The sequence below is a fragment of the Rattus rattus genome, chromosome Y (genome assembly GCF_011064425.1).
Source record: "Rattus rattus isolate New Zealand chromosome Y, Rrattus_CSIRO_v1, whole genome shotgun sequence".
Taxonomy (NCBI): Eukaryota; Metazoa; Chordata; class Mammalia; order Rodentia; family Muridae; genus Rattus; species Rattus rattus.
Genome location: NC_046173.1, coordinates 2263525 through 2275589, shown reverse-complemented (window position 1 = coordinate 2275589; position 12065 = coordinate 2263525). Strand labels below are relative to the sequence as shown.

At 40.1% G+C, this 12065-nt stretch overlaps 1 protein-coding gene across 1 annotated transcript in view; it reads right to left on the bottom strand.

The window, feature by feature from the left end:
- Window positions 1-10172: 10172 nt before the first annotated feature.
- LOC116889599 (probable ubiquitin carboxyl-terminal hydrolase FAF-X) overlaps window positions 10173-12065 on the bottom strand; it is a 129771-nt gene continuing 127878 nt past the window's right edge. Inside the window, 1 exon segment of the mRNA XM_032890532.1 lies at window positions 10173-10304. Coding sequence (XP_032746423.1) covers window positions 10173-10304 — 132 coding nt within the window.

Here is a 12065-nt window from a genome sequence, read left to right as displayed (position 1 = left end):
GTCCTGGATTTCCTGTATGTTTTGGACCATTAGCTTTTTCCTTTTTACATTGTCTTTGACAGTTGTGTCAATGATTTCTATGGAATCTTCTGCTCCTGAGAGTCTCTCTTCTGTCTCTTGTATTCTGTTGGTGATGCTTGTATATAGGTCTCCTTGTCTTTCCTTTGGTTTTCTATACCAGGGTTGTTTCCTGTGTCCTTTTTTTTTATTTCTTCTATTTCTATTTTTTAATTCCTTCAACTGTTTGATTGTGTTTTCTGGGATTCTTTTCAGGATTTTGTGATTCTTCTCTATAGGCTTCTACTTGTTTATTTGTGTTTTCCTGTGTTTCTCTAAGGGAGTTCTTCATGTCTTTCTTGAAGACCTCTAGCCTCATGATCAAATATGATTTTAAATCTAGATCTTGCTTTTCTGGTGTGTTTGGATATTCAGTGTCTGCTTTAGTGGGAGAATTGGGCTCTGATGATGCCATGTAGTCTTGGTTTCTGTTGCTTGTGTTCCTTCACTTGCCTCTCACCATCAGATTATCTCTGGTGTTACTTTGTTCTGCTATTTCTGACAGTGGCTAGACTGTCCTATAGGCCTGTGTGTCAGGAGTGCTGTAGACCTGTTTTCTTTCAGCCAGTTATGGGTACAGAGTGTTCTGCTTTCGGGTGTGTAGTCTTTCCTGTCTACAGGTCTTCAGCTATTCCTGCGGGCTTGTATTCTCAGTCCACCAGGCAGGTTGCTTGGAGCAGAAAAGTTGGTCTTACCAGTGGTCTTGTGGCTCAAGTTGCTCGTGGGAGCTGCTTTTGAGCTCTCGGTGAGGGCGGCGACCAGGAGGGCCTGCGCTGCCTTTTCCGGGAGCCCCCCCCATGCACTGGGGTCCCAGGTAGCGTTAGGTGTTTTCCTCTAGAGTCAGAAATGTGGGCAGAGTGTAGTCTCTTCTCTTCTGGCTTCTCAGGTGTGTCTGCCCCTCTGAAGGTTTAGTCTCCCTCCCTCGGGATTTGGGTGCAGAGAACTGTTGACTGTGTCCCTTCAGGTCCAGGCAGTGTCTGGACTGCAGATTACCTGCCACTCCAGTGCCCCTATCTTCCAGTTCCCAGAGGCCCTATACAGTTTCCTCTTGGGCCAAGGATGTGGGCAGGGGTGGGCAGTATTGGTCGTCTCTCCCACTCTGTAGTCTCAGGAGTGCCCACCTGTCTGGGCAGTGAGCTCTCTCTCTCCCAAGGTGTTTGGGAGCAGTGAGCTGTGGGCCGGGATCATCGAGGTTGGGGCTGCAGCTAAAAATCGGATGTGTCTGGTCCCAGAGGAATTTTGCCTCTCTGTGTCCTGAGACCACCAGGCAGGTTGCTAGGAGCAGAAAAGTTGGTCTTACCTGTGGTCCCGCAGCTCAAGTTTGCTTTTGGGGGGCTGCTTTTGAGCTCCCCGTGAGGGAGACAACCAGAAGGGCCTGCGCTGCCTTTTCCCTGAGCCCCTGTGCACCGGGGTCTCAGATGGCGTTAGGTGTTTTCCTCTGGATTCAGAAATGTGGGCAGAGTGTAGTCTCTTCTGGCTTCCCAGGTGTGTCTGCCGCTTTGAAGGTTTAGCTCTCTCTCCCTCGGGATTTGGGTGCAGAGAACTGTTGACTGTGTCCCTTCAGGTCTGGACGGTGTCTGGACTGTGGGGGATCTGCCACTCCAGTGCCCCTATCTTCCGGTTCCCAAAGGCCATATACAGTTTCCTCTTGGGCCAGGGATGTGGACAGGGGTGGACAGTATTGGTGATCTCTCCCACTCTGTAGTCTCAGGAGTGCTCACCCTCTGGGTGGTGAGCTCTCTCTCCCAAGGGTTTTGGGAACAGTCAGGAATAACATTATTAAGATGAGGCATTACCTTTTCAAGTAGGTGAGTCTGTGTTAGAGAAAGTATGTCATTGTGGGGATGGGCTTTAAGGTCTCCTAGAGTGGAATGAGGATTTCCTGATTGCCTGCAGAATACAGTTTCTTGCTACTGTCTTTGTCTCAAGATGTAGAAATCTTGGATCCTTCTCCAGCACCATGTGTGACTGCATTTGGCCATGCTTCCCTGTAAAAGTATCTTTTCAGTATCCTTAGTATCTGAGGCTTGTTGCCTCAATTTGGTAACTCAGCCCTAATCCTGGAAGTTTCTAGCTTCTGTATAATCTAATCTAGGTCTAGAATGTTTTCAGCCTCTGAGAGTTATTGCTGAATAATTTTTTTTCTTTCTAGCTCTTTCTGACCTCTGGCTAGCTAGTTCGACTCAGGTGTTCTGGCTCAGAGATGTAACTTTTTTTTTTATTAGATGTATTTCTTTACTCACATTTCAAAGTTTATTCTCTTTCCTGGTTTCCTGATCATAAGCCACCATCCCCACTCCTCCGCTATAGAGGTGTTCCCCACCCCCACTTCCCCCTTACCACCCCCCCTTTCTCCTGTACTGGCAGTCCAACCTTGGCAGGACCAAGGACTTCCCCTTCCACTGGTGCCCCAACAAGGCTATCCTCTGCTACATGTGCAGCTGGAGCCCTGGGTCAGTCCATGTATAGTCTTTCAGTAGTGGTTTAGTCTCTGAAAGCTCTGGTTGGTTGGCATTGTTGTTTTTATGGGGTTGCAAGCTCTTTCATTTCTTTCAATCCTTCCTCTGATTCCCCCCAAGGAGATCCTATTCTCAGTTCAGTGGTTTGCTGCTAGCAGTGACCTCTGTATTGGACATGCTCTGGATGTGTCTCTCAAAAGAGATCTATATCCGGTTCCTGTCAGCATGCAATTCTTAGCTTCATCTATCTTATCTAGTTTTGATGACTGTATATATATATTTGGACCACATATGAGGCAGACTCTGAATGGCCATTCCTTCAGGCTTTCAACTAACTTTGCCTTTATATCCCCTCCTATGGATATTTTTGTTCCCCTTTTAAAGAAGAAGTGAAGCATCCGCAGTTTGGTCATCCTTCTTGAGTTTCGTGTGATCTGTGCATTGCATCTTGGGTAATTTGAATTTTTGGACTAATATCCACTTATCAGTGAGTGCATACCATGTGTGTTTTTCTGTAATTGGGTTACCTCACTCAGGATATTTTCTAGTTCATCCATTTGCCTATGAATTTTATGAAGTCATTGTTTTTTTTTTTTTGGTTTTTTTTTGAGCTGGGGACCGACCCAGGGCCTTTGCGCGCTTCCTAGGGCAAGCGCTCTACCACTGAGCTAAATCCCAACAAGTCATTGTTTTTGATGACCAGTAGTACTCCATTGTGTACATGTACCACAATTTTCTGAATCCATTCCTCTGTTGAAGGGTATTTGAGTTCTTTTCAGCTTCTGGCTATTATAAATAAGGTTGCTGTGAACCTAGTGGAGCACGTGTCTTTGTTGTATGTTAGAGAATCTTTTGGGTATGTGCCCTGAAGAGATATAACTCGGTCCTCAGGTAGTGCAATGTCCAATTTTCTGAGGAACCACCAGACTGATTTCCAGAGTGTTTGTACCAGTTTGCAATCCCACCAACTGTGGAGGAGTGTTCCTCTTTCTCCACATCCTTGCCAGCATCTGCTGTCACCTGAGTTTTTATCTCAGCCATTCTGACTGGTGTGAGGTAGAATCTCAGGGTTGTTTTGATTTGCATTTCCCTATGACTAAAGATGTTGAACATTTCTTTAGGTGCTTTTTGACCATTCGATAATCCTCTGCTGAGAATGTTTCGTTTAGCTCTTTACCCCATTTTTAATAGGGTTATTTGGCTCTCTGGAGCCTAACTTCTTGAGTTCTTCATATATTTTGGATATTAGCCCTTTATCAGATGTAGGATTGGTAAAGATCTTTTCCCAAATCCATTGGTTGCTGTTTTGTGCTAATGACAATGTCTTTTGCTTTACAAAAGCTTTGCAGTTTTATGAGGCACCATTTGTAGATTCTTGATCTTTGAGCATAAGCCATTCATGTTTTGTTCAAGAAATTTTCTCCAGTGCCCATGTGATCCAGACTCTTCCGCACTTTTTCTTCTATTAGTTTGAGTGTATCTGGTCTTACGTTGTGGTCCACTTGGACTTAAGCTTTGTACAGGGTGATAAGAATGGATTGATTTGCATTCTTCTACATGCTGACCTCCAGTTGGATCAGCACCATTTGTTGAAAATGCTGTCTTTCTTCCATTGGATGGTTTCAGCTCCTTTTTCAAAGATCAAGTCAAAAGTGGTGTGGTTCATTTCTGGGTCTTCAATTCTGTTCCACTGATCTATCTGCCTGCTTCTGTACCAATACAGTTTTTATGACCATTGCTCTGTAATACTGCTTGAGGTCAGGGATGGTGATTTCCCCAGAAATTCTTTTATTGTTGAGAATAGTTTTAGCCATCCTGGGTTTTTTGTTATTCCAAATGTATCTGCAAATTGTTCTAACTCTAAGAAGTATTGAATTGGAATTTTGATGGGGGATTGCATTGAATCTGTAGACTGCTTTTGGCAAAATGGCCATCTTTACTTTATTAATCCTGCCAATCCATGGACATGGAAGATCTTTCCATCTTCTGAGACCTTCAATTTCTTTCTTCAGACACTGGAAGTTCTTGTCACACAGATCTTTCACTTGCTTGGTTAAAGTCACACCAAGATATTTTATATTATTTGGGACTATTATGTAAAGTGTCATTTCGAAAATTTCTTCCTCAGCCAGTTTATCCTTTGAACTGATCTGTATGAGTTAATTTTATACCCAGCCACTTTGCTAAAGTTGTTTATCAGGTTTAGTAGTGGTGGATCTTCTGGGGTCACTTAAGAATACTATCATATCATCTACAGATAGTGATATTCCAATTTGTATCCCTTTGATCTCCTTTTTTTTTGGTCTGGTTGCTCTGGCTATGACTCCAAGTACTGTATTAAGTAAGTAGGAAGAGAGTGGTCTTGTCTAGTCCCTTATTTTAGCAGGATTGCTTCAAGTTTCTCTCCAGTTAGGTTGATGTTGGCTAATGGTTTCCTGTATATTGCTTTTATTATGTACTTACTTTCTTTTACTAAGACTTTTATCATGAAGGAGTGTTAAATATTTTCAAATACTTTGTCAGCATCTAATGAAATGGTCATGTCTTTTTTTTTTTCAGTTTGTTTATACAGTAGACTACATTGATGGATTTCCATAATTTCAAGTATGCAATGAAGCTTACTTGATCCTGTTGAATGACCATTTTTCTCTTTTTTATTGGGTTTTTAAAATTTACTTTTCAAACGTTATTCCTTTTTTTCTTTGTAGGTCCGAATTTGTAGAAAGATATTCTGTAAATATTCTGATATTGTCATGGTATACCTTGCTTTCCCTATCTATAATTGACAGTTTTGCTGGGCTGGCATTTGTGTTTGACTGTTATGTGATGAGAGGAAATTCTTTTCTGGTTCAATGTTTGTAGTTCTGTAGGTTTCTTGTTTGTTCCTGGACATCTTCTTTAGGTTAGGCAAGTTTTCTCCTATAATTTTGTTGAAGACATATACTGGCCCTTTAAGTTGGGAGTCTTCATTCTCTTCTATACCTATTACCCTTAGGTTTGATCTTCTCATTGTGTCCTGGATTTCCTGGATATTTGGGTTAGGAGCTTTTTGTGTTTTTCATGTTCTGTGATGGTTGTGTCAATGTTTTCTATGGTATCTTCTGCCCCCTGAGATTCTCTCTTCTCTTATATTCTGTTGGTGATGCTCATCAGGATCTGTGACTCCTGATCTCCTTTCTAGGTTTTCTATCTCCAAGCTTGTCTCCCTTTGTGCTTTCTTTCTTGTTTCTATTTACAATCCTGGATGATTTTGTTCAATTCCTTCACCTGTTTGGCTGTGTTTTCCTGTAATGCTTTAAGGGATTTTTATGTTTCCTCTTTAAGGAATTCTACTTGTTTACTTGTGTTGACCTGTATTTCTTTAAGGGAGTTATGTCCTTCTTAAAGTCCTCCATCATCATGATAAAACATGATTTTATATCTAAATCTTGTTTTTCTGGTGTGTTTGGATATCCAGTATTTGCTTTGGTGGGAGAACTGGGCTCTGATGATGCCAAGTAGTCTTGCTTCTGAGCTTACCTCTAGCCATCTGGTTGTCTCTGGTTTTAGCCTGTCTTGCTGTTTCTGACAGTGGCTTGGCCCTCCTGTAGGCCAATGTGTCAGCACTCCTGTAGACTTTTCTTTCAGCAGGATCTGGGAATGCAGAGCTCTGCTCTCAGGTGTGTAGGTGCTCCTGGTTACTGGCTTTCAGCTCTTGGTTCAGGTAGGAACCAGACATGTCCTGCCTGATTTCTCCTAGGTACCTCTGCCCCAGAATCACAGATGGCACTAGGCGATTTCCACTTGGGCTGGAAATGTGGGCAGAGTGACCTCTGATTTCTCAGGAGTGTTTGCACTTCTGAGGGTCCAGTTCTTTTCCCCATGAGACTGGGTGTAGGGAGTTGTGTGACTGGTTCAGTTCAGTTCTGGGTACCACCCCAAGCTGTTTTTTATTGTTCTTCCCCTGTATCTGTGGTACTGGGGATCAAACTTGGGTCTCTGTGTGATGTTAGTACTCTTGTGCAGTGCTTGGAGGTTGTGGGAAGTGTGTTCTAGGGCAGGAGGGAGTTGGAGTCACAATCTTAGGATACATACTCTGGAGACCAAAAATGAGGTGCACATCTACTGTTATTGCACAACAGCAAGCATCTTTATATAGTCTTTGGATCACTGGGGAATGGACTGGAACTCTGGAGTGGCTGATCATACCAGTGGCACTATTTGGAAGTGACAAGTTGACAACACCTGAGGGAACTTCAATGAAGATGCAGAAAGCAGCCACTGCCCCATTCCAGGCCCATTATGAAGTTCCACAAGTTTGCTAGGATCCTCTATTTTGTGTCATACGGTTGGCAGTTATACTATTAGGATGGTATGTAAGCCTCTCTCACCAATTCTCTGGGCCCAATGCAGGGAGGGATATTAATGCCCACACCAAGATATAATAATAATGTTCTAAAGAGTGTCTCCTTAAAAATAGGATTTTTACAAAACAGGGTGTTTTAAGACAGGATGTTTACAAGGAAATAGAAAAATAGGATATTCTAAAAGAGGTAAATAAACACTCCACTGTATAGGGAAGCTCCCTAAGGCTCAGTAAATAAATGATTCAATATAACATCAGGAAATCCGTGAAAATGACTAGATCCACTAAGGCCTAACCTCTCCAGGAATATTTAAAGAGTAAGGGGGGATTGGGGATTTGGCTCAGTAGTACAGCGCTTGCCTAGCAAGCGCAAGGCCCTGGGTTCGGTCCCCAGCTCCGAAAAAAAAAGAAAAGAAAAAAATAAAAAGAGTAAGGGATGTACTGAGACACCTTTAGATAAGGTGATCTGAAAGGGATACTTTCTAACCTGTTGACCTGCCTTAAGACAGTGTGCTCTAGGGTTTTGATGAGGTAGGTTTTTGGAAATTCAGTGATTTCAAGTCATTTCTGCTCTTATAAGCTAACCCCTCCAACCTTTATTCCAAGAATTATTTATAATACAGAACACAGCAGAAAAATGTCCAAGTGCATGAAAAGAGGGGTTAATATAGTGAAAATTTTGATCATACATCAACATTTATATCCCTTTTAAAAAATCAAAGTTGGGCTTTGCAATACTGTTTCAGTATATTCTTAGCAATTTTGACAATTTATAGCTCACTCTATTTAACAATGGGCCACGACATATGGAATGTGCTTATCATGTTACAGGTTATAGGGTCAGCCTTGAAGATTATGGGAATTTAAAGTAGCCCTATGAAATGTGAAATTAGAAATTGTGCAAAATGCTTACTAACTAATTTGGTGCTCATGACAATTTTTTTTTTACAACAGAACTATTATTAATAATAAGAATTCATTACATAGGGGGCAGGAGAGATGGCTCAGAGGTTAAGAGCACTGTCTGCTCTTCCAGAGATCCTGAGTTAAATTCCCAGCAACCACATGGTGGCTCATAACCATCTATAATTAGGTCTAGTGCCCTCTTCTGGCCTGCAGGCATACATGCAAGCAGAAAGCTGTATGACATATACATAATAAATAAATGTTAAAAAAAAAAAAGAATTCATTACATAAAGATATTCTGATTACATAAGGGAATTTATATAGTACTGATATCCTGTTTTCTTTCAACAGGACAAATCTTTCTATCTACAAAAGCTAAACATATCTGAAGTGTGAAGTCAGTGTCTTACCAAAGTATGCGATGCGATGCATAGAGCAAATGTATGTAGTTTTTAAAAAATATGTAGTTTAAAAAATAAAACAAAGCAACATGGAATGAAACAGAATTTTTCTTATATTTGTGAATCCAGTAAAATAATTTCTATAAAATAAACAAATATATTTAAATAATTCTGGTTGCACTGTTTTAAGAATATTTGTCTTTTAGAGAATTTCTAAAGTACAACACATATTAAAGTTACCACTTAAAAAATAGTACCAATTTAAGAATGTCTGACAATCTTAAGTCTGAAATGTTTGAATATATTCTCAGAATTATTTTCGCTGTTACTGTCTTAACTAAGCCTTTTAGTGAACAGTAACAGTTATTGTAATATTGATGATTACTAGAAAATAAGACAGATAGATTAGAAAATAACATCTCAAAATGTTGTGGATTCTGATATCCACTTAATCCACAATACTGCTGGGAAAAGTTTGCAAACCTTAACCTAAAAATCTACCCAAGTCTATCTATCTGTCTATCTTCTACTATGCTTCTACACATTCTGGTATGGCAGGTATTTGTTATCATTCTCTTGAGAATGAGAATTAACAGTCAGACAATATATTGTACATATATTTCAGGTTGTGTAGTAGTATTAGACATTAAGAATTAAACACTATGAAGTTGAAGAAGAATGACCAAAGTGTGGATGCTTCACTCCTTTTTTTTTTTTTTTGGTTCTTTTTTCGGAGCTGGGGACCGAACCCAGGGCCTTGTGCTTCCTTGGCAAGCGCTCTACCCCTGAGCTAAATCCCCAACCGCTTCACTCCTTCTTTAAAGGGGAACAAAAATACCCATAGGAGGGGACATGGAGGCAAAGTTTAGAGCAGAGTCTGAAGGAATGGCCATTCAGTGCCTGCCCCACATGTTGCCCATACATACCATACAGCCACTAAAACTACATAAGACGATGAAGCTAAGAAGTGCATGCTGACAGGAACTGGATATAGATGTCTCCTGAGAGACACATCTAGAGCATGTCCAATACAGAGGTCAATGCTAGCAGCAAACCACTGAACTGAGAATAGGACCCCCTTGGGAGGAATTAGAGGAAGGATTCAAAGAGTTGAAGGAGCTTGCAACATCGTAAAAACAACAATATCAACCAACCAGAACTTCCAGGGACTAAACCACTACTGAAAGACTATACATGGACTGACCCAGGGCTCCAACTGCATATGCAGCAGAGAATAGCCTTCTTGGGCACCAGGGAAGGGGAAGTCCTTGGTACTGCCAAGGTTGGACCCCCAGTGTAGGGGAATGTCAAGGCAGGGAAGGGGAAGGGTTGGGTGGCTGGGGGGTACCCTCATAGAAGGAGGGGGTGGGAGGATGAGATGAAGGTTTATGGACGGGAAACCAGGTAATTTGAAATGTAAATAAATAAATGTAAATAAATAAAAATTCAAAAAAGATTTATCATGACATTTTAAAACTGCAAACAAACAAATAAACCAACGAAGAATTAAATACTAAACCACCATTCAAACAGTACACATGGAGAGACCTATGGCTCCAGCCACATATATAGCAGAGGATGGCTTGGTTGGGCATCAATGAGAGGAGAGGCCCTTGGCCCTGTGAAAGCTCAATGCCCCCATGTAGGGTGTAGGGAAAGCCAGTGCAGGGAGATGGGACAGGGTGGGAGGGTGGGGAAACATTCTCATAGAGGAAGGGAGGGGGGAGAGGGATGGGTTTTCCAGGGGGGAAATGGGGAAAGGGAATAACATCTGAAATGTAACTAAAGAAAATATCCAATAAAAAATAAAATAAAAAGTGCATTAAAAACTATACATATTTCACAGCAGGTTGTGTATATAACCACAGTAAATTACACTGCATGTACTTTCCACTCAGGTTTGTTTGGGACATTTTTATAGTTTTAAATAATAACCAAGTACAGAAAAAGTTTTTAATATAAGGCCAGAATATATGGATACAACACACCAGATAATTATTTGTGTCACTGATCTTTTATTAGAGATGAAGATTCTTCTTCACTGCTTTCATGAGTTTCTTGTGGATCATCATTTTTCTGAGGTTCATTCAAGTGATGTTCTGTTGAACCTGAATATGGCTGTTCAGGTACATAACTCTACAATGGTGAAAAAAATCTACAGGTTAAACTTTTCAAAAATTACAATTAAAATTTAAAGCATATACTCAAGTTTTTAAAGTAGCTTTTTAAAATTGTTATTAAAACTTGGTATTTAATTTTTCATGTAGCATTTAAACAAAATCTTAAAAAATTATTCCTATACATATGTATATATATTTATGTATACATATACATATGTATGTACACAAACCTTTGAGCAAATTATCTGGTCTATATTTAATAAGAGAAAGAACAAAGCATGTAAGAATATTTCATCTCTAACTCTGATAAAAATAGTGGCACTCCAGAGTCAGGACCAGGAAAAAAATATAGTTTCCAGAGTTACTATGATATCACTTTCAAACTTATTAGAAATGCCTTTTTATCAAACAGAATTTGGCTGCTATATGAACCAGGTTGGCTAAAACTACAACGTTGCCATATATGTGTGGGTGAAATGTGGGGATCACAGTTATGCACTTACAGGGCCAGATGACCAATCTTTAAAGTTTTGAACATCCTTACTGGACTGGGAATCTTTTTTGTGTGATTTGGCAGCCTAGCCAAGCTCTTTTAAACTATTTTATACACATTGAACAACTGAACTGAATTTTGTAACAATCCTGACTTAATGTTATGATAATCTTTTCATCATTTTCCTCACTCGTCAGCCTCTTTTCTCCTAATAGCCAAGACTGTTATGGAATATCTTTATTAGCTGGTCTCTTTTTTGCTGTATTTTCTTTTCAATTATAAAGTTTGGAAGTGCTTAAAAAAAGCCACAAATAGAATTGTCTAGCTATATCACTTCAGAGCATTTACTATTTATTTATTTGAATCTTTAAATATGCAAACAAGAGTACTTGTAGAAGTACTAGAAATGGGCTATGGAGGGCAGATTTTATGGGAGAGAGATGGCACAACATAGGTGGTGATACAAAAGAAGGAAGAGCAATAATGGTAAAGAGAGTTTTAAAGCGGGGCAAGAGACAGAAGGGGAGGATAACAGAGGGGCAGTAGAAAAGAGTTTAAAAACACTATACTGGAAAGGCCACATAAAAATCCATTTCAGATGCTCCATGAAATGCATATTCATATATAGAGTTTAGGTGAAGTTATACTATGTGGGGATATGCCTCCCTTGACACTGTAAGTTGTTGTCCACTGTGTAATGGTGGTGTAATTATATTAGTACCCAACCATTTTCTGATTAAAGTCCCAATTTAGAAGAAAGTCTCATTCATGGCTAAGAATTTGTTGTGGCTGATTATAGGTTCCAAGGGAAAATCTATTAGTAGTGCAACTCTCAGAGTTCTTTTCGCCAGAGTAGCCCTTTCTCTCTTCCCTATTTCATTTTTTTTCCTTTCCTTGCCCTTTGCCTTGCCTTTCTGTTCATTTTCTTCAGCAAACTGTGTTACAGCAGTGACTCAGAACTGGTCAAAGTATAGATAATTAAAACTATAATATGCTCAACAATATTCAAGTATCTGTAACATCTCTCCCCACAATGTTTCCAAGAAAACATTGGTATGCGAAGACTGTTAAGTCTTGGAGGTAGTAGACAACTGATGTGGAAATATTTTCAGACAGGATGGGACAGTACCATTGTTTATAAGAACTCAAAGCAGCTGTGATTTCTTGTACAATATTGAGCCAGACAAAATCCTACCACAAATCTGGGATGGACTGATGAATCCTTAGCTGAAGAACTACTTGCAACTAACTGATGGTTGCTGGAGGTGGGAGAATTGTTTACTT